Below are 23,013 nucleotides of genomic sequence, written 5' to 3' on the forward strand. Positions count from 1 at the left end.
AGCTTTTGTGAGTGAGCTATTCTGATCCCATTTTGTCCGTCGTCCGTCTGTCTGTCCGCCTGTAGACTTTTAAACCCCTTGGCCAATTTCAACCGAATTCGGCACAAAGCCTCCTTATGAAAAGATGAAACTGCAGAAATGAAAGGCCAGTTATAATTCAAAGTGGAGAAAAACTTGAAATTTGAAAAGAAGGGGTGCATTTTTAAAGATCCTTTTCTCAAGAGCTACTGAGTCAAATTCAGCATAATTCAGCTGAAATAATTCTTATGAATTCTTCGAGTTCGTTAATCCATATTTTAAAAAAAAAACAATGCTCTGTATTTGAAGCAAATTGGTAGACTGGCAATGCCTGTCTGATATGCGCGGAATATATCCTCTTTCGTAGGATAGAGACAGAGGAACAATCTACCATACTGGACGCATGATAAAAGGGTCAACCTGACAAAGATCAATTTGTTGTCAAACAGTTCATTTTCATGAATTTAATTTTTGTTAAGTTTTGTTAATCTTTGTTTATCTACCGAGGTGCCATATGACACATTATCCTTTGAACGTATGTATAAAGCCATTGTTGCTCAGGTGAACGATGTGGCTCATGGGCCTCTTGTTTACTTATGACCGACAGTTTTGATTGAATTTATCCACCTGTGGTGGACATGAGTGAACATTAAGGGCTTAATTTTACTACTAAATACAAGTCTGTCAAAACTGTCTATCATATAGTATTAGGATGCGGGTTGTGAGTCTCCCTCTTTGTTTTGAGGCATGGTTTACGTGCAATATTGAAAGGTCAGATATAGAAATATACACGAGTACAGTAAAACACGCTTATAACGAAGTCCCAGGGACAGGCAATTATACTTCGTTATAAGCGTAATTCGTTATATCCGTCCATAAAACATTCAATACATGCCTAAATATACAGTATCAGGGCTATTGATGCAGATACAGGGTCGCCAAATATGACAACTTATTTATCAACTCTCAATTTTGATATTATTGTGCCAGAATCCAGCACTGGTTACATAAATCATTTGCGTCTGCTGTGCAATACAGAAGTCAATATCAGTTCGCAAAGTTCATTCTGTCACTCTGCATAAAAACAACAAGTGTGCATATATAGGTATCATGGTATTAATGAATAATTTGTCATAATAATAATTTGTACTCGTCAAACTCATTGCATTGCTGTCTGGTTACAGTTCATGTATTATTAAAATCGATATATGGGAAAAGCTATAATAATTTAATTTTCTTTGACACATTACCTCTTTTAATCCAGAAAATTAACACGAGCAAAAAGTCTTTAAATGTATTTATAGTGAGAAATGTTTACATCTTTTCTCCATTTAAAAGTACATGGGACATCTCGCAAAAATTCTTTCATGTCTTCTGTACTGCAAAATCTCAGTAGACTTTTTTTTTTTAAATTTAAGCTGTGTATTAAAAAATGACAATCCTGGTATTTATGAACATCGAATGATTAAGTAAAATGTGATTCAAGTATATCTTAGGACAGAGTAATATTGATAAAAGAAAATGAAAAATTTGGATAACATCACGCTTGTCAATTTTTACTTTTGCCAAGTTATTGATGAGGTAAACTCTAACACTAAAATGTTTTTGTTTTTCTCTGTTATCAGAATATCAAATATGCGAAACTAATGGTGATGTAGAAGACCAGAATTGGAACACCTTATGCAATCAAACAATGAAGGTAAAAATATTGTTCAATTCCAAGACGGTGTGTACTTCATAGTACATTCATTACGTTTTTTAAAATGGATTCATGCATTTTCCTTTTACTAAGCAATTAATACTTATCAGTTTTTAGAAATTTATAGAGAGGAAACTGAACCATTGATTGGTGATATAAAACATGATAATAAGGGCACAGATAGTCGTGAAGAAGATGAAATAAAGGCAATAAGTAAAAAACTATACATGTACTATCGTGCATTATTTCCTTACCATGAAGACATCTACGGTTAAATAAAAATAAAGACAAACTCATAATAATAATTGATTATGATTATCCCCAATACTTGGAGTAGAAAACTTCATACATGCATACATATATAACACGTTGCCGGATAATAATGCCATTTTCAAAGTTACGTTTTTGCACCCGCTTTAGATGCAGTTTCGTACAAATCCACATATACCTAATGATAGACGAGTGCGCAATTTACATTTACAAATTAATATCCAAAAAGAAAATCATAATTCTCAAAGAGAATTCAGATATCTTTTTATACTGGATATGATCATCTTAAGAATTATAAATGATATTTTTTTTCAATCCAGCAGGTAAGAAAAATGCAATTTAAACTTTAGAATCTTATCATGCTTTAAATGAAAAGAAAAAAAATTTCATTTGACGGATTCGATCCAGCGACCAGATAATCAAAAAATCCTTTGTAGTATCACCGGGCCATGCACATAACACATTTATAGACATGTGGCTGTATACATGAATGTTTTAGGAAAGTCATTTAATTTAACTGAATTATTTGTCTAATTTTCAGTACAAAGACCATGTTAAACCAAATTTAATTTAATATACTGTAAACATATACTATATTACCTGTACAAAAATCTTTTTATCAAATATTTTTGGTTTAAAGTGGTTTAAATGTCCAAATATCAAACTTTTAGTGTATACTTTAGTCTTATTCCTTCAGCAAAGCCCAACTAAATCAGTTCTGGTATGAGATAAACACTTTACTTGCAATTTTTATTTAGGTGCTATCAATATTTTGTTAATGTTCATTTGGACAGTAAATGTTATGAACCATTTCATCCAATAAATTGTTTTAAATTCATAAGCCTATCTCTTATCTACCAAAATTAACGAATAAAAAAGAAATAATAATACATGTTCCTGTATTAAAACATAAACACTCTCTTTACTGGTTGATTCTTGACATAGTTTTAAAGTATTTGAACCGACTGACTGTCACATTCCTCCCTCTTAAATGATTTTCATCCTGAAAAATCAGGTCCAGGCTCTTCCCCTGGCAACGATTAACCTGTCAGTTCCAGGGGTTGGTCACGGCACCAAATGTAACGGGATGTGAGAAATAATGATAGACCAGACCGGTATTCGAACCCAGGCCCGCTGAATCTCTCCGGTGCACTACCAACTGAGCTATCTGGTGCCGTTATGCGAACACCATAACATTAAAGATAGCTATGATTTGATTAAGAAACCCAATGTTTATCGTTTTAGTCTCGAACAAGAATGAAAACTCTGTTTCGAATATTATCCTTTTTATTGTAGATAATCGTTAGATGTTGAAATAAAAACATCTTTGTAAATTTTCAAGTTTAAATAAATAAATAGAGTAAGAAAAAATATAAAAAACTTTTAATGCTTGCTTATTTTGAACCTATCCTCTAAAAATTGCTTCATACGTCCACTCGAAGCTTTACATGAACTGCACCAATGTAGGAAAAGTATCGTCAACTTTCATTCGAGCACTTCTAGATTTATTACAGACTTAGCAAATGTTACATTAAAGAAAACATTCCGAACACATTCACAGGGGTGCTATTATGTCATTCTACAAGATCTTTTGTAAACACAAATACCCGAAGGCTTACCTCAACAGAGCATTTGATTGACCAAGACTTAGGAGTAAAACGTAAAATCCATAAGTTTGTCATAAGGTATGGTTTTTCTTACCTATTTCAAACATAATATGTTTGCAATTACATGTAGGATCTTATCTTTTAAAATTTCTTGCACAAATAGAGACAGAACATAGACTTGTCACTGTAATTTTTGCTAGTATATTCTACAATATAGATTTTGGGCTGACACTACTCTGTCCATTTGTCCTTGATATAATTCACCATGATATGCAACAGATCGAGCACTTTAAGAGGTCATACTATATTTTTGTTTACTTATCCTTTTTAATCACAAAGTTTTACGCATATTTGAAATAGATTAAAACATCCATTTATCACTTTGGATTAATACTTTTATAAATAAAACAGTGTCATACTCCTCTTTATTAATTTAGGCTGATGCATTCAATAAAAGATATAAGTTAGCGATATCACATTGAGATTAATAAATATTCAAAGTATTTTCATTGTATTCTAGATTTTCTTTGCTGGAAGTTGAATTCGCGGAAACTAGCGAATCTTTCTTTCGTGTGTTGATTTAATGTTCAACAGCAAAAAGTGTAAGAGAGATATTTATTTATCAAAATATTAATGTTATCATTTTCCCGTTTTTAGAAATATAGGCGGCTATCACGTCACACATTTTTTTCCAGAATTTCGTTAATATTTACGTTACAATCGATTGTTTTCAATACGTTTATAACCAACAAGTGATGGGTCAAGTAGAGAGAACAATACCTATATGACATTGAAGAATGTTCTTTAAACTAAAGAATGAATCATAAAAGCCTGAGTTCTTAAAAAAGGTTCTATATTAAAGAATGATGTGAAATACAGCCCAAAGCAGATAGGGAAAAATAAATTTCGGAATATCTCTTTTTAATTTGCATGTACTTAATCCTTGATACAATGTATATGTACTCTTATAGAATCTCTTTCTTACCCAAGAAAAACAATCAAATGGGAGATATTATATAAATCATTATCTATGGTAAGGATACACTGTTTTCGTTCAATCTCCGTAGACTTTTATATCCGCCCAACATTTGAAAGTCTTTGAAATAAACGTGTTCATTTAGGTACATTTTTCTCCTTCATCTGGTCAATACATTTTGTCAAAAATCTAAATGTAAAAGGAAAACATGTACTTCACTGCGCTCATATGTAACTTCTAAAATAAATGCAAAAGTCCAGTGGGTCTTATTTATTAAAAACTGATGTTGTTTAACTGCAGGCATGTTTACAAAGCTATCTTAGGACTATGGTGTGTTGTAAGTACACCTTAGGATACGTCTTAGTCTCAAGTGTGTCTCTCAAAGCTCTCCTAAAATTTAGGAACCGCCATAACTTTGTCCTAACTTTAGGACATCACTTACCTCGTCCTAAGACCATCCTAAGGCTTTAAAATCACGTTTTGGGGGATATTGGAAATGCTGTGAAGGTTTTTCCTCAGACCGGTAGAATTAAGCAATATTTTTTTTTTTACAGTTCTAGCACATCCGACAAAATCCGCCAGGGGGGGGGGGGGGGGCATAGTAATGTATTTTATCATGTATTTTCATTTTAATAAGTAATTTGGAGATGGACCCGAACTCTTTTTTCACCAGCTTCTCCGTTAATACAAGCCTGCCTTGAAGCTGACAAATTAAGCAATTTTTTTTCGCAAACACTGTCTCTGTTTGACGAATGAAAATTATTCATTTATTTTTAATGTCTACATTTTACATTAAGTCAGTTACATTCATTGTTTTGATTATTTTAGGAAATTATTCAAATGTCCTTGGCTAAAAAGTAAATTTACATTGGTATATATAAGTTATACGTGATCATTCTTAATTTCTATTACTTCATTCCGAAAAAATAATCTTTAAAAAAATCTTTCAGTTTAATAAACTGTATTTGTGTATTTTCGAAATATATTACAACTTATTTCTTATTTTTAAACATGTTCGTGCATTCTATATATTGCGGATTAAAGGGAAATTAATTGCTGTGTTTGTATGTGTGAGTTTCTACATGTAACGTTAAATTCTATGAAAAGTGCGTGTTTGTACGAAAGCCGAGAAGGATCATTCGAGATTCGAGATTCAAAATACGAGATTCGAAATACGAGATTCAAGATTCGAAATTCGAGATTCAATATCTAAATTAACCAATCAAATCAAGGATCTGAAAATATGTATTCTAGCGTACATGTTCCTATATACAAATAAATGCTGTGTTCACTTCTCCCTACCTAACTAAATAATTATTTGTATTTACTTTTACACAGAATATCTAAGTAGACTAGTAATAATGCAGTGTGCTTCGCGGATCTAAGTGATTTTGTTTGCCCTGGAGCATTTCCACCTGATGCGTTTGAACCCTGGGGTATTTCACCACCAGTAATAGTTTAAAACCCGGGTTTATTCACCCCTTTTGTGTAAAAATGCGGTTATGGTAGAGAACTTCATAAGCGTAGCTAATTTTTTCTGTAGGGGGTCCTAGGCCAATTTAAAAAAAATTTACTAAATAAATTTAATAAGCTCCAATTTTACCGAGGAGGGGGTCCAGATCCCCTGACCCCCTCTTTTCTAGATCCCCGCATGAAGATTAGTACATGTATCTAAATAATCTAAATATAAATAATCTGTCCTGTTTCACTAATAAATATAAGCATTAATTATCGTTTTTATGTATGCATACAGTGATACACTAGTACTATGATTATAAACAAATCATTGAGATATTATCACATCATACGGAATTATTAATTTTTTTTCCTTTCCCTCAGTAAACAATTAACTTATTATGAGTCTTACCTTTGGAATTGTTTTCAATATAGAAGGATACCTACTCTCTACAATTATAGGCAGGGATGATAGGGTGCCAATTTGTTCACATTGCCGATTTCTTGTGCAGAGAACAGTAAAACTTTTTAAAAATTTGATTGTGCATGAATATTTCAAAATTTATTGTTGTACATGTATTTTGTTATAATTCATTCGTTAATATATCAACAAGAAAGGATAAAAGCATACGTTTCACAGCCAAGTTAGGTTTCTCTGTAGTTTCCTACCCCCCCCCCCCCCCCCCCCGCACCAAAATTGACAATAATTACATATAAGTCATACAAATGTTTACTTTTTTGTAAGTAAACCTCTAAAGATGTAAATAAGCACTGCAAACACAGATGTGTGTATTTAATACACTACTACATTACACTTAGCCAGATAAAATGTAATCAGGATGAAGCTACAAGGGGTGAGTGGTGCAAATTTACCAATTTGTCGCCATACACACAGAACACCAAATAAAGAAACTGTGAGTGGTGTGTGGAATGCATAAAAGATGGCGGCAAATTATCTCAAATAATCAGTGCAAAAACCCACAAATAGGCTGTTATTTGTTACATATCCTGCAAAAACATTGATAAAAAATGTTATCGTCCCATAACATAGCCGATTATGTTAATGTGTACATAAGGTCAACGTACATGTAATTCTAATATACAAGAAGGCGGACGTATCAGGCGGGGATCCAGAAAATTAAATTTCAAAAATGATCGGTTGAATTACATTAAATGCTTTGAAAAGTGTTTTAAACTATCGCACGGGTCAAAATGCATGATAGAAGCTATGTACAGTGTAATTGGAAACTTTCATTTTATATCAATATGTAGTATTACCTATTATAACAAATGAGAGTATAGCACAACTGCCACAAGCAATACATGTCTTTTACCGGCACCACCTCACTCCCCATAAAAAAATGAAACAATTGTCGTTTTATTTGCTAAAATGTGTGCGGTTCAAGATTTTTCTAAAGGACATACCCGATTAGAATTGAAAAAGAGTCGTACGTTTAAAACTAATTTTGTCAAAATTTTTAGATTCATTTGGTTATATTTTGATCCATATGGGTAAATAGATGCACCAGCGCAGCTCTTATTTATATATAATCAGGCCATAAATTCAAAATATTTTCAAAAATTAATTGCTTTAAATCCAGTGGATGAAAGAAAGGAAAGCAAGTCGAACTCGATGAGTGCTAATACCTGTGTTTAATGAATGGTACAGTAGGATATGCGCAAAAAAGTCCCGTCTACTCTTTCCTACCCTATATTTATTGGAATATTAAATCCGATTATGAGTCAAATTAAAAATCAAGTACGGATATGTACCTGTTTATCAAAAGTAAAACTACTCATAATTTATCTACAGTGCATCGTTATGAAGCTACACAGAAAGTTTTATATTAATTTGCCGAGGCAAATAAAAAAAACCTGGAAAACGAAGAGAAAACAAAGTGGGGACAGAATAACTGGCAAACTACTTAGGACTATATAGCCCCCCCCCCCCCCCCCCTCTTGAAATGTATATACTGAAAACAGATTATTGGAGTACAACATCCGCACACAATTTAAAGAAAATTTCATGTTTTTTTTATCATTTTCGCTAGCTAATGTAAGACATCACAAATACCCAAAACCCCCTCACGGAAAAGGAAATGCTAGGTGATGAGAGAGAGAGAGAGAGAGAGAGAGAGAGAGAGAGAGAGAGAGAGAGAGAGAGAGAGAGAGATGTAAATCACAGGTGCGCTAACACCGTAAAAATTAAAGCTTGCTAGTTGGTCTGCCCTACCCTAGCTACCTCCTCTCTTTTCTCCTTTTAGAGGCTTAATTCTTGTCTATATATGCTTGTAACAAATCAAATCAATTTCAAATTCTAACTCAAAACTGAATTTGACACTACAAAACTCTCTCTGTGTCTGTCTGTCTGTCTCTCTCTGTCTGTCTGTCTCTGTCTGTCTGTCTCTCTCTCTCTCTCTCTCTCTCTCTCTCTCTCTCTCTCTCTCTCTCATATCGACAATGGCATTGCCATACCCTACAATACAATATTCTTATCTGGAGTTTTGTCTTTGAGGTTGTAAATCATTATATCTTCTATGGTTTAAAATTTATCATAACCTATATTTTGACATGTCGATTATTTCATTGAGTTTCGTTTCATAGCTAAACCATTCAGATTAAACAGATCTTTCTTCGCGAGCCGATTTTTACACAGTTGGGGCGAATACACTTCGGGTTAAAATTGTTCGGGGGGAAATACATACAGGGCAAACAAAACCACTTAGATTCGCAAAGCCAACAGTGTTATTTCTAATTTTATTGTTTATACTGTGTGGGGTTAATTCATCAATGTTAATTTAACCATTTTATAACCACTTTATAAGAGCTATTAAGACATTTATTTGTAAGAAAGAGCATGTACGAATGATCTTTATTTAGAACAGTTTGATGTTGCTAGAATACAGGTTTCAGTTCCATGATTTGATTGGTGAATTTAGATATTGAATCTCGAATTTCGAATCTCGAATCTCGTATTTCGAATCTCGTATTTTGAATCTCGAATCTCGAATGATCCTTCTCGGCTTTCGTATGTTTGTGTATTACTTGTGCATGAATGACAAAATTATCAAATGTTAATCTACACTCAAAGAATGCACATATGTTGTTTATTTAAATAATTATTTACTTGTAAGCCAATTTGTCCTGATACCTATTTTCTTCAAAAAATAGAAGTCATATGGATTTCTGAGGGAAGGAGTTATTATTTTTTTTATTAAATTGTTTTTGGACACTGATTTATTTTAAGGTAAATGTATATATTTTTTTAAATGACCACATTAAAATTACTGGTTTTAGGCCTTTTGTGTTAACAACCGACACGTACAATTTTCTCTTGCAAAATGTTGACTGATTAATCCCTACAAATGTCTCTCAAATTCGATCTGTACAAATACATGTGAAAAGTAAGGATGGTTGCAGAAGGTTGGGATATCCTAACTCAACATGTTCCTAAGTTACCATCTAGCTACATCTTAAGACGTGTCCTAAGTTGATCTTATGATGTGCCTAACCTTTTTCCTATGACATATCTTAGGAACGCACTAAGATAACAACTTAGGAAAGTTTTGTGAACATGCCTGCTGGTGTGAACTCTCTTAACCCAATGTACTCGTCTGTGCAACGCGTGGCGGGTGACTTAGATTCGTGGTAAGCGTGTTTGTCGTGACTTTATTCCATTTACTTTAATTTATAAGAAAATCCAAGGCCTATTTGTAAATTATGTTATCAACGGATTTTATTTCTGATCGCTAGGTTTTCCCTCAATTGATAAGAATTTGGCGATAAATAAAGTCACGTAATATGTAAGGGAGTATTCTCTGACCTGCTAAATTTATGGAACGCCATAGCTGCCTTAAGGTCAATTGAATTGGTATAAATTTTATATGTAATAGTAATATCATTATATGCAGTGCTAACATCATTATATGCAGTGCTAACATCATTATATACAGTGCTAACATCGTTATATGCAGTGCTAGCATCGTTATGTGCAGTGCTAACATCATTATATACTGTAATTTCGCCATTATTTTCAGTGGTAACATCATTACGTTATGTCGTAAGATCATTATGTGCATTAGTTTATTCATTATATGCTATGAATAAGTCTTTATATGAAATGATAAAATCATTTCATACAGAGCTAAAATCATTATGAACTATCGTTCAATCGTTATGTTATATGGTACACTCTTCATGTGAAGTGTAAAATCCTTCTATGCAGTGCAACTTCTTGTCATTAGGTGGTAAGTTCAGTATATGCAATACTAACATCATGTTATGGTGTATTAAAACCATTATGTATGGTGGTAAAACCTTTATGTATTGTGGTTAAAGCTTTACATGCAACTGTTAATTCTTTATATGATGTCACAATTTTATAATGAGCCGTTGTTGAGTCATTATATTATGAGGCCAGTTCTTTACATGATGTGATTTCATTATATGGAGTGATAACTTCTTTTTATGCAGTCGTAACTCTTTAATATGAGGTTGTAAACTGGTTCTCGCTGAAAAGTTTTAATGGGGAGGAGGTCCAGTTTTATTTTGAAAAAGATGCCGCGCTTATGACGATGCACATTTCCTGGTCAACTTGTCGTTTGTTTTGAAAAGAGAGAGAGAGGGAGAGAGAGAGAGAGAGAGAGAGAGAGAGAGAGAGAGAGAGAGAGAGTGTGTGTGTGTTTCGCTTTTCTTAATACATCGATGTGTGATAAATCGAATAAATTTTTAGTAGAGTACGCGTTTCATTTTAAAAGTAAAATAAATTTCAAAAAATGATTGTACTTTGCATAGGCGTCGGAACCGGGCTGGGGGGGGGGGGGGGGGAGGGGCTTAGCCCCCACTTTTTTTGCAAAGTTAGGCACATAGCATTATAGAGGGTTCAGCCCCCCTCCCTCCCCCCTCTTTTTCTCGCAGCAAAGATAATTGTTCCTAAATATACCACGAAAGACTGAGAAGTTGTAGTCATAGACAAACTAGCCCGCCCCCCCCGGATTAGGAATTCCATGATTTGGGAAAAAACATTTTTTTTTTTTGATAGGTATACTCCCCCCCCCCCCCACCCCCCGATTAGGATTTTCATGATTTTGGGAATTAGTTTTTTTTTCCTTAATATTTCTGAGGATTAGTCTAGCCCCCCCCCCCCCCCCACTTTCAATTTGCTTCCGACGCCAGTGCTTTGTGTAGAAATTTAATACACCCCCCCCCCGCTTTTTGATCCGCGCATACAGTTAGTTAGATCACTTTATGTATCTTATATTAACATAGAACAATTTGATTTCTACTTGCTATCGTGTTTTAAATATACATGTATTTCTTCGGAGCTTGATTAATTAATCTAATTCTGTCTCTTCAAAAACGTTTAAATTGAGTTACTTCGCTTTTGATTGTTATTTAAAATAATTTTAATAGCACCCATATAAACCGTGCATGGCGCTTGGAACAAACTTATCCGTATTTTACTGATTCATACATTATTGTACGGCTTGCTTTTAACAATGGCGAACAATATGTACATATATTTTTAAAACGACATATTTTACCCAATTTTTATCGATTAATGCGTTACTTTGTTTTAAAATCCCTCGTTCAGCAGCAAATGATAACAATTTATGTTTATAATGTAAACAAGTCGGTAACGTTGAAAAAAATCAGCACACATGTAAAATATTACAATGACAAGCGTTTTGAAACTTATTTATCCGGACATTGATGATTTTCAAAACCATCGGAATAGGGGTATTACCTTTTCGTGCGATCAAAAATTAATTTAAAAAAAATACCAAGCAGTTAGTCTCGGTGATTATTCAGCCATCCTGCGTAACCACTCGGCTATACTAGACATGATGAAATTTGCAAAGATTTAAAACACCGTTTTTTAACTTCGGAGTGTTTTTTTCGAAGTTTAATTTTCAAAAATATGCCTCTTTGAAACAAAAATCGGATATGCCATGAAACCAGTCACATTTTTCAGTGTAATCATTTTACAATTTATTTAATGCATGGGGGTATTTAACGGGGGTGGGGTGGGTCGCGGAAGGATCCGCCCCAGAAAAATTCTTAAATTTCCATGAAATTACCAAACATTTGCCTCGAACCCATCTCCCTCACTCCTTCGGCAAACTTCAGGATTCATCGCCCCCCCCCCCCCCCCCCCTCGAAAAAAATTTCTGGATTCGCGTATAAAATGGTCTTATAAAAATGATATGAATTAAGATATATCTGCAACAGCTTTATGGAAAATAGCACAGGAACTGCAACACCTTCTTTGTAGGATTTCAAAAATACATGCCCGGTGAGCTTAAATTTTATACAGTGGATGAAACAACTTAAGGTATTCAGCCTGTAATACAATTTAATACAAAAATTTTCAAAAGTGATTTTTTTGGGTCAAAACAATAATATCTCAATACATACTTCATAAATAAACAAATTTATCCAGATTTTTTTTTTATCTGACCAAAATATATTGATATATGATAATGTCATAATGAGTAGTAGTAAACATCAATACAACATCACATTTTTGAGCAAATTGATATCAAATTCAGTTTTTACACAGATTTGTATAGAACATTTTAATGCATTTTTTAGTTAAGAAAAAGTTTAGAACCATTTACTGTCCAATAACTTTGAAAAACTGAGATTGTGTCAGATTAACTTCAATTATTTTGATAAAAGAAATATTACAACTGATCATATGTGCATTTCTGTAAGGAAAACCAAAGAGTTGGCATAAGATATTTTGTAATGAATACATGGCACATTATATAGAAAGAAAAATAAAAGCAGTTTTGAAAACTTTTACCAAAGAAAACTTTTTTTATTGACAAATTCCTAACCCCGCCCCCAAAATTTTCAAAATCACTTATGTTCATAAAATAAGTAAAAAAGTATAAAAATTGAAATATAATATATAATCACAACTATGATGAAGAAGCAATGTCATAAATAACTGAGTGAGGTGTTTTTCAATGACCTACCTTTAAATTTGACGACCTTTACTTAAAACTATTACTGATAAAACCTTCAAAAATTATATCATCACAGCATACTACAAAAAAGTTTTACACTTTTTTTTTCAATCTATTAAACCTAATACTGGGTATTTATTTTTAACCTTGACATTCATGTAAATAAATTTTATCTTGACCTTCAAAAAAAAATTAATTACAAATTACTGTACGAAACTAGAGTAATGCATATAGTTCATAAAATAGTTGCAAAAATATCATCTGCAATTTCTCATAATGTCAGTTTACATCATTTTTTTTGCAAAATATTCCACAAGTTTTGGAATAACAGAGTCAAGAACACGCTTTGTAGAGAAAACCCGGGCCTGGCCTGAAGGTTTTAACATCTTCTGTAGCATCATGGGCAGCGTAGCTAGTGTTGAGTACCGCTTTCACTAGTGTCTCTTGCTTGTAATTCTGCTGTCCAGGAAGGCTTTCTTGAACACACTCAGGGAGTCAATAAACCCAGAAACAACAGGAAGCAGTGTGTCTGTCATGTTTAAACAGCGTAAGGTACTCATAAGTACAGGGAAGTCGAATTTCCTTCCATTATGTGCTACCAATATAACATTTGAAAAATTCTTTATCCATTCCACAAACTCTGTTAGTCCAGATATAATGTTAACTGCATCAACCTCCCTACCGTGGACAGTCATTTTTTCTAAGTCGGAATTCACTACAATGCCAGTCGTGTTCATTGCTTCCTCTGAAATGGGCACCTTTGGAAGAATATATGTGTTGTACAGAGATCCCGTATCCAATTCAACAACGAAACTAGAGTAATGCATATAGTTCACAAAATAGTTGCAAAAATATCATCTGCAATTTCTCATAATGTCAGTTTACATCATTTTTTTCAAAATATTCCACAAGTTTTGGAATAACAGAGTAAAGAACACGCTTTGTAGAGGAAACCCGGGCCTGGCCTTCAGAGTTTTTCTGAGCAAATGTAGCTCTAAGTCCATCCTCGCCATCTCTCTGAAATATCTTGTGAAGGTGGGACAAGTTCAAGCCTGAACCTGCAATATTTTCTGCTGTGTTGTGCTTCACAACACCTTTAGCAATCAAAACATGCAATGACGTTATGTTTTTTGATTTCTCGTTGCTAAAAAGAAGGCCTTGGTGAACAGAAATTGGTGGAAAACTAAACTGTAAGATCTCAGGACCTAAAAACTTGGTCTGCTTCATCAACAAACCTAAGGTTTTAACATCTTCTGTAGCATCATGGGCAGCGTAGCTGGTGTTGAGTACCGCTTTCACTAGTGTCTCTTGCTTGTAATTCTGCTGTCCAGGAAAGGCTTTCTTGAACACACTCAGGGAGTCAATAAACCCAGAAACAACAGGAAGCAGTGTGTCTGTCATGTTTAAACAGCGTAAGGTACTCATAAGTACAGGGAAGTCGAATTTCCTTCCATTATGTGCTACCAATATAACATTTGAAAAATTCTTCATCCATTCCACAAACTCTGTTAGTCCAGATATAATGTTAACTGCATCAACCTCCCTACCGTGGACAGTCATTTTTTCTAAGTCGGAATTCACTACAATGCCAGTCGTGTTCATTGCTTCCTCTGAAATGGGCACCTTTGGAAGAATATATGTGTTGTACAGAGATCCCGTATCCAATTCAACTGCAGCAAGTTGAGTGATATGTGGCATCTGTCTTCCTCGAACTGAATTGAATAAAAATATTTTCATAAGTTCTAAACACTTTTATTTATGTCTTATTTATTGTCTACATTTTTTTTTAAAATATGGAACTTTTTATTCTCCTCTGGTTTATATAAACTTACTCAGATCAGTGGTCTCTAAATCAAATACCACAAGGGAGGGAGATCCACTCGATAATGTGATGGGTTTAAAGACACCACGAGGAACAGGATCCGGTATCTGTACAATGTCAACCTCATCCTCTAATCCTATCTCTAGAAAAAATGTTTTAATGTGATAAGAATGGAAGTTGATAAACTTCTGGTTTTATAAAAACAATGAATAATTTAAAATAAAACATACCTGATTGATATGTGTCACCCTCGAGTGCCTGAAATGCACATTGCGTATTATTTCTTTCCTGCTTCAACTGGATTCTTCTTCTCTTTGTTGAGGGTAGCTTGGATCTCTCCTCTGCCTGCAGACGATGCTTTAACTGTTTTGCTGCATACTTCTTGGTAAACTTCCCAGGTGACAAACCAGCTTTTTCATTTACCTTTTCAAAAAAAAATTACAATATTACCAACATTATTTTTTTTAAGCAGTATGTTTCATAAAATTCATTTTACCTTGCTGAGATTAAAACAAAATCTTTAAGAAAGTTAAAAGGTTATAAAGTGTAAATAAAGTACCAGGTAATACCAAGCTCAAAAAAATTATTATCAATACATGAACTAGAATTTTACAATTAGAACACTTACAGTTTACAATGAATGTGGTCGAGATGACAGTTGTTGAAATCAATCTGATGCTAGATGCTGAAACCAACATGATGCTAAAAAAGATTAATAAATAACGACAAAATAATAAATTCAAACCAACCAACATTGTAAAAAATTCAACAGAAAAACAAACAATAAAAGTTAGTTAAACAAAAATTGAACAATAAAACAAACAAATAATGCAATTTTACCTTTGAAATGTACCCTCTCCCTTCATTTATGAAGGCTGCTGTCGCATGTACTCTAAAGTCAAGCGCATCAGAGTTGCCATAGTGTAGAGACTTGGGTATTCTCATGGTGACTTCTTTATTCGCATGTTCACATTGCTGACTAGAGCCAAGGTCCACATACTGGGCTGCTCGTGCTGACACTTGATCAAAAATGGGCTGCAGATGCTGACGAAGTTGGTCGTTTTTCAAAGCTGCTTTGTAAGGAAGACTTCTGTGGATGTACTTTTCAGAAGGATTTCGTTTAAATCCACAAAAGCGAGCAGCGCAGCAAGAATGATCCCCAAACTGATGAGGCAATATAGCTTTCAGATTCTCTTCCAAGTCGTCTTTAGTTTGATTTTTTGCAAGGGCATATTTAATGCATTTCTGCAGATGCACGATAACTGTTTTACTTAGTTTCACACCCTTGGTTCCATGAAGTGCGTAGAGTCTTTTTCCAATGTTCTTAATCACATGATTTTTGTCCAATCGTTTTTTCATAGTTATTCCAAGTTCACTTTTGATTCTAGAAATCATTGTATTGTCTCCATCTCCTTCAAGAATGTCCACAGGTGTACCCGAATCTATAAGTTCTTTTATACCCTGCACACCACTTACACTTTCCATGAGGCGGGCACTTCCAGTGTGATTGTGAACACATCTGTGTTTTCTGATTTCTTGACCTGGACGGTTTCTCTGCCACCACTTACAGATGCCACAAGTTCTGTGAGATACAACTGTTTTCACAACTTTTTTCCCATACTTGGCTTTACTCATAAAAAAAAGTATGTGCTGCAAAAAATGAAAATGATCATAATAATACTTGATCAATAAATCATGTATTTTTAAAATACCATTAAAAATGTATTACAAATGTGGAAATTTATGAATAGAGATTATTCATGGTTACTGTAAAACATTCATGTGAAAATATGTGGGTTTGATATGAGCATTTTTTATCTTTCAAGATTTTAGTTGTTTATGACAGGACATTTAAAAAAAAAATGCTAAACTTACAGGTGAGGCTATCAAAACCACGTTTTTGCCATGCTGTATCTACTGCACATGACATGCCAGATCTGGTCTTGGTTGGGAATTTAGATACTAGTTTTTTCTTGCACTTCAGAGACTGCTGTTGTGAAGGCTGACAGGGAGCTCTTTTCTTCAACTTAGCTCTACCTTTAAATATGTCCTTCACTGTCCTAAAAAATATAGTGTAATTCAGATGTTTTATTACTAGTTGTACTTATTGTAATAGGCTTTTAAGAAAAATAAATGACACCAAATTCTATAGGACCATACTGTTTCAAACTAAATGTTTTTTTGCTGTTTTTTTTTTTGGGGGGGGGGGGGATTCTACCTTGATGAACCGGGTACATCAGTTCCATCCTTTAAAAGTTCAGGTGACTGTAAGGCAGCAGATTCTCGACACACTAGCTTTCTGAAATAAATAAATTGTTTTAATTTTCATAATATTTTTTCATTCTAATGTTTTAATTTTTCAATATTTTTTTTCATCCAGTTTCCAAGACTTCACAAACTTGAATTTACAACGCCTTTTGACTTATAAACAATCATGTACATGCTTTTTTTAATATAAGGTATATCCTGAACAATTACAATTACAAAAACTCGATAACTGTACAAAAACTTGTTACATTGTCACAAATTAATGTCAAATTCTTACTTTACACTTGGAGATGCATCATGAAAAAGACTGACACATAAGCCATCTATTTCCTCTCCCATTTCTTCTTGTGCTTTCTTTGACTCCTCATTACCCACATCTCTTATTAAAAATGTACAAAATAATTAGGTTTATATTATGACCCCAACTATGAACTTTTTTAAAACATTGCAAATCACACATATGATTTTTCCAAAATAAAGAATATTTCTTACTCCATCTCAAGTTCAAAAGAATCTTTTGCTGCCTTGGACATAGATGACTTGGCTATAGATTCAACAAAGTTCCCTGCTCTTCTCTCAATCATCTTCAAGTTTTTCTGACTAATAGGCTTCAAATTCAGTGCAGCTAAAACATTATTTACTCTATCTGGACCACCTAAACTGTCAATCATAGCTGAAAAAAATCATACAATGTATTTAACAATGTGTTTTGAAATAACTTGTGTGTAGGAAGTAAATTATGCCCATCTTCTAACAGCAGATTTATACATGTACTGTATTTTATAAGATGATAGTTACATGGTAATGGGATACTGAACAAAATAAAAAAGATAAAAATGTTTATTCATTTGTATGTACATGTATGTGTTTGTGAATATCATTTACCTGTTCCAAGTTTCGTATTGACAGCAAAGCAGGGCATGCCTAGTTTTTTAACACGGTGGGTGCTACCGTAGGGTACTCTGTTGACGTGGTTACAGTCATTATTGCTGCACTTAACGTATAAATAACCACCAAGCCCTTTCTGGAGTTCCCCTACAACGCTGTCGTAGGTCAAAGCTACCGGTCCGAGGCGACAAGCCTCACAGTGTCTTAGATTTGATAGTAGAACACCAAACTCAACAAGTCGTCTACCTTCCTTCCAATTGTCGTCTCCTTCGGCATGTTCCGGCTGATCCGTTCTTGATATATTCGCAGAAGTATAAGAATGTTCATTTCTCACATAACGTGGTACAGATACAACTCTTTTCTTTTTATTTGCTGCAAACCGGCCTTTTTTATCCCTCGTCTTCTCAAATGGAGCAGCCATGTGTTTACATCAAGAACAGTAACTCTACGACTTCCGGTCAACAAGAACGATAACTCTAACATCTTCCGAAGATTACCGATGTTTCAATCATCGGTAATTTTCGGGATTTTAACAGGAAGTAAGCTATTAGGGATCGAAATCCTTAAGACCAAGCAATTTCTTTATTATTTCTTTAAAATCAAAAATAATTTTAAAAAAATGAAAACAAATTTTATTTATGTCTAAAAATGAAAATCTGTCTGTTCCTTTTGTGTTGGAGGCATTGATTAGCGAGGAGTAGCACCTACCTAGTACATTGAAACAAAGGTCTTTCGACTTTGATTGCTTCATTTTATTGTAATTTCTTTTACTCTTAAATTAAAAGCATACTCTACTAATAATACATTCGATTTTTCACACAAACTGGGTTCAATGATTGATATTATGATATCGATGTTAAAGGATAGATAAACTCTCTCTCTCTCTCTCTCTCTCTCTCTCTCTCTCTCTCTCTCTCTCTCTCTCTCTCTCTCTCTCTCCAAAACAAACGACAAGTTGACCAGGAAATGTGCATCGTCACAATGAACGCGGCATCTTTTTCAAAATAAAACTGGACCTCCTCCCCATTAAAACTTTTCAGCGAGAACCAGTTTACAACCTCATCATAAAGAGTTACGACTGCATAAAAAGAAGTTACCACTCCATATAATGAAATCACATCATGTAAAGAACTGGCCTCATAATATAATGACTCAACAACGGCACATTATAAAATTGTCATATCATATAAAGAATTTACAATTTCATGTAAAGCTTTCACCACAATACATAAAGGTTTTACCACCATACATAATGGTTTTAATACACCATAACATGATATTAGTACTGCATATAATGAACTTACCACCTATTGTCAAGAAGTTGCACTGCATAAAAGGATTTAGCAACTGCACATGAAGAGTGTACCATATAACATAACGATTGAACAATAGTTCATTATGAGTTTAGCTCTGTATGAAATGAGTTTATCATATCATATAAAGACTTATTCATAGCATATAATGAATAAACCAATGCACATAATGATCTAACGACATAACGTAATGATGTTACCACTTCATATTAAGATTTAACCCCTGAATATAATGGCGAAATTACAGTATATAATGATATTAGCACTGCATATAATGATGTTAGCACTGCATATAATGATGTTAGCACTGCATATAATGATATTACTATTGCATATAAAAGATATGCCAATTCATATAATATGAAATTGACCTTAAGGCAGCTATGGCGTTCCATATGAATTCCTTCATATACACATTGTCTAGTGATCCAAGGTCCACTTTTTTTTATTTGTTTGAATTCATTGAAAAGACAAGGTCACAAACCAGAGCAAAAATCACCGTTACAGGGTGAACATAATCGATAATGCGTCAATCATTACAATAAAAAAGCTATTCGAGATATCAACATTAATCGGAATGTGCATTGTTTATTCACTCTTGATTTAAAATTTTCACAAGCATCATGCCATGGTAGATTTTCTTTAATTCATTGTACAAAAAGGGACCGTTTTCATATGATTAAGTATATAATACTTAATCGATCCGATTTTCAGCTTTTTTACCGGCAAATCGGTAGAGGACCTACTTGTTTTATATATTATAAGCACTGTATCTAATTTAATTTTTTAAATCGAAAATTTCTAATGGCGTTAATTATTCAATTAGATCTTGAATCTGGCATAAATAGGTGTAGGACCATTTTCCCATTATTTTGCATACACCCGTGTTTGAACAGAAAGTACCTTTTAATAATAAAAAAAAAGGATTCAGGTATCTGTCGCAATATGATTGTCGAAACCTGGGTACTGATTTTATCATTGTGTCTGTTACCACTGATTTGTCATACATTTTGAAAACCTGCATCTAATAAACAAACATACAGTACTCTGTGTATAAAATCAGTTGATATTTTAAACCGTTATTACTTCCAGCGAAATGCAATGAATGTAGGTTATTATAGAGATCTTTTATGCTCATTTTCAAAACTGTGCAAAATGAAAAATGACCATAACAAACTGTCAATCATCTGAAAAATTCATAAAGCGAAATACTAAGATTAAGGTGGGATCAGGTGCCTAGGAGAAGTAAGCATCCCCTGTAGACCGGTGTCTTTGGATTAAATAAAATCGAACACTCACATATTCAACTATTTAAATGCATACTAACTATTTTCCTATATATCCCTTAAAAAGCTATAGAGTTCAATAATGTAGAGTAAGCTTGATAAGTAAGACTATTTTTACCTGGTAATTGTTTAATTGATGTTTCTTTTGATATATTTAAACCTAATATTGTATAATAATAAAAAAGTTTGATGTTTGCAAAAGCGCTTTATTTAGGCGAAATCGTATGCTAAGGGCGCGATCAACCTCTTCTTACTTTTGTAATTGCCTTACATACATGTAGATTTTAGTGAATGGGGCGGTTCACATTTTATGGCTTTACATTGTACAAAGACTCTTGATGTACAAAATAAATTTTTTTGAACACACGACGATTAAGAATATACTTAGGACAGCGCACCAGCAATGTCTTTATAAACGTGCAAAAGCTTTGGATTTGCACGTGGAGTGAGATACTGAAGAGTAAACACATTCAGAGCAAAATAAGGAAATATGTAATTGAATATTTGAAACATGAAAATAAATTACTGTAAACAGCATTCTTTCTTTAAAATACGTAGCGTATTCGTAGTGGCTAAGTCACACACAAGAAAATTGTTTATTTTTTTTTTGGGGGGGGGGGGGGGGAGGGGGGCACCTGACAAAACATTTCGAAAAATGAGAAAACATTCAACATACATACTATAAAACCATTTATAACCATTTTAAAGAACATTGGGTGGGAATGGGGCAAAAAAACTCAACCCAAGAGAAAGGCTTTCTCTTCATCTGATCTACATCTGAAAAGTGTAATGAAGAGGTGTTTAAGAGAGATCGTGGCGTAAAGGGCACAATTAGTTACTCGATTAGCCTTGGAACCTGTGTGTGTTAATAGGTTACTGTATAGATATCTTTGGATATTATGGGTCTACTTTTTTTCAAGCATAATCTCAAGAATTGTTTCTGTTTAAAACGTTAACATTTTTTTTTTCATTATAGAATCACGAATTGAAAAGGCCATATTCGATCAATGGAAACAAGACGAAGACTGTTTTATTTCAACAAAGGCGTGTAATGAAGTAGAAAAAGAAATTAAAAGCAGGAGCATGGTAATTGTGGCTGGTCACTCGGGATCCGGAAAGTCAGCCATTATTCAACATATTGCGCTCAAATACAGAGAACAGGGCTGGACCGTAAGACGAATAAAAAAGGTAGAAGACATCGTGGATGAATATAAATCAAGGCAATTTCAAATAGATAAAACTATTTGTGTTTTTAATGATCCATTTGGAAAAGAGTCTTTTAACGAAATTTTGAATAATTCGTGGCAAACAAATAAAGAGGAAATAAAGTTGTACTTAAAAACAGCAAAACTCGTGATGTCTTGTAGAAATCACATTATTTCTGACACCAGAGTGACAAGTTATCTCGTGAACCAATCAAATATTTTAAACATCGATGATAACAAAAATAAATTATCTATTAAGGAAAAACGGCAGATTTTGAACAAATATACCTCCAATATGAATTTATCCGACGAAGATTGTCATAAGATCGTTGAAGTAAAAAGGTATTTCCCGTTATTGTGTAAATTGTACTCTAGCAAAGCGGAATACAAAAATAAGGGTATAGAATTTTTTACAGAACCTGTAACTGTGCTGAAAGAGGAAATACTGGGGTTCAGAAAAAAAGACAGGGGTAAATATTGTGCTTTGGCCCTCCTTGTTCTTTTTAACGATGATCTTTGTTTAAGTGATATCTTAAAAAATAAAGACACGGAAGAAAAATTCAAGCATACGTTAAAACTTTGTGGATTGCCAGAGAACACAGCACCTTTAGATATTGGAGACATCCTTAACTCCATGAAAGACTTTTATGTCAAGAAAATTGATGATACGTATCATTTTTATCATGATTTTGTGATGGAAGTTACAACTCATGTATTTGGAACAGATTATCCCTCTGAAACAATAAAATACGCCGACATCGGCTTTCTCAGAAGAAGGGTAAAATTTGGAACTAGTAACGAAGACAACGAATCGTTCACTATCTATTTAAGAGAGAAATACGTAACAGAACTTGGAGAAAGACTTTTTACTGAGCTGTTTGGAGAACGCTTGTTAGATGTCGTACTCAATCCCTGTCTCAGGAATGAAAAAGTAATTAACGTACTTGAACAAAAGATAGCAGATCATCCCAAAAATCGTCAAATGTTGTTAGAAACCAAGAACGTTACAATTGATAAACAAGAACTTCACCGGACATCTAAAAACTTAGTTTTGACAAAACTTTCCTATTTGAATTTAGAAAGTAAAATATCGCCACTTGTTGCTGTCATTGCATTTTGTCATACGCAACTATCAAAATACTGCTTAAACAATCTACAAAACATCCAAACTAATTTTGTCGAATGTTTTCCTGCACTGTGTTGCAATGGTTCAATAGAATTGTTTTCTTCTG

The 23,013-nt window shown here is 33.6% G+C and overlaps 3 protein-coding genes and 1 pseudogene across 3 annotated transcripts in view; 1 reads left to right on the forward strand and 3 right to left on the reverse strand.

Annotated features, from left to right (window-relative positions):
• LOC128179895 (uncharacterized) overlaps nucleotides 1-21,709 on the forward strand; it is a 49,596-nt gene extending 27,887 nt beyond the window's left edge. The window contains exons 8-9 of the mRNA XM_052847583.1: nucleotides 1,644-1,717; nucleotides 21,553-21,709. Of these exons, the coding sequence (XP_052703543.1) occupies nucleotides 1,644-1,717; nucleotides 21,553-21,636 (158 nt within the window). The 3' untranslated portion in view covers nucleotides 21,637-21,709. The remainder of the gene's footprint in view (nucleotides 1-1,643; nucleotides 1,718-21,552) is intronic.
• LOC128179904 (uncharacterized) lies at nucleotides 13,180-13,826 on the reverse strand (annotated as a pseudogene).
• Nucleotides 13,876-15,235, reverse strand: LOC128179901 (uncharacterized). The gene is made up of 3 exons (XM_052847586.1): nucleotides 15,052-15,235; nucleotides 14,832-14,963; nucleotides 13,876-14,711 (listed from the first exon to the last, which is right to left on the reverse strand). The coding sequence occupies exon 3, from the start codon at nucleotides 14,695-14,697 to the stop codon at nucleotides 13,876-13,878; it is 822 nt and encodes a 273-aa protein (XP_052703546.1). The 5' UTR covers nucleotides 14,698-14,711; nucleotides 14,832-14,963; nucleotides 15,052-15,235.
• On the reverse strand, nucleotides 16,646-18,515 carry LOC128179892 (uncharacterized). Its single transcript, XM_052847580.1, has 5 exons — nucleotides 17,975-18,515; nucleotides 17,582-17,762; nucleotides 17,367-17,468; nucleotides 17,040-17,120; nucleotides 16,646-16,881 (listed from the first exon to the last, which is right to left on the reverse strand). Exons 1-5 carry the CDS (start codon nucleotides 18,396-18,398, stop codon nucleotides 16,659-16,661), a joined length of 1,011 nt encoding a protein of 336 aa, XP_052703540.1. The 5' UTR covers nucleotides 18,399-18,515; the 3' UTR covers nucleotides 16,646-16,658.
• Nucleotides 21,710-23,013: the final 1,304 nt, after the last annotated feature.

The sequence above is a fragment of the Crassostrea angulata genome, chromosome 4, assembly GCF_025612915.1.
Source record: "Crassostrea angulata isolate pt1a10 chromosome 4, ASM2561291v2, whole genome shotgun sequence".
Classification (NCBI taxonomy): domain Eukaryota; kingdom Metazoa; phylum Mollusca; class Bivalvia; order Ostreida; family Ostreidae; genus Magallana; species Magallana angulata.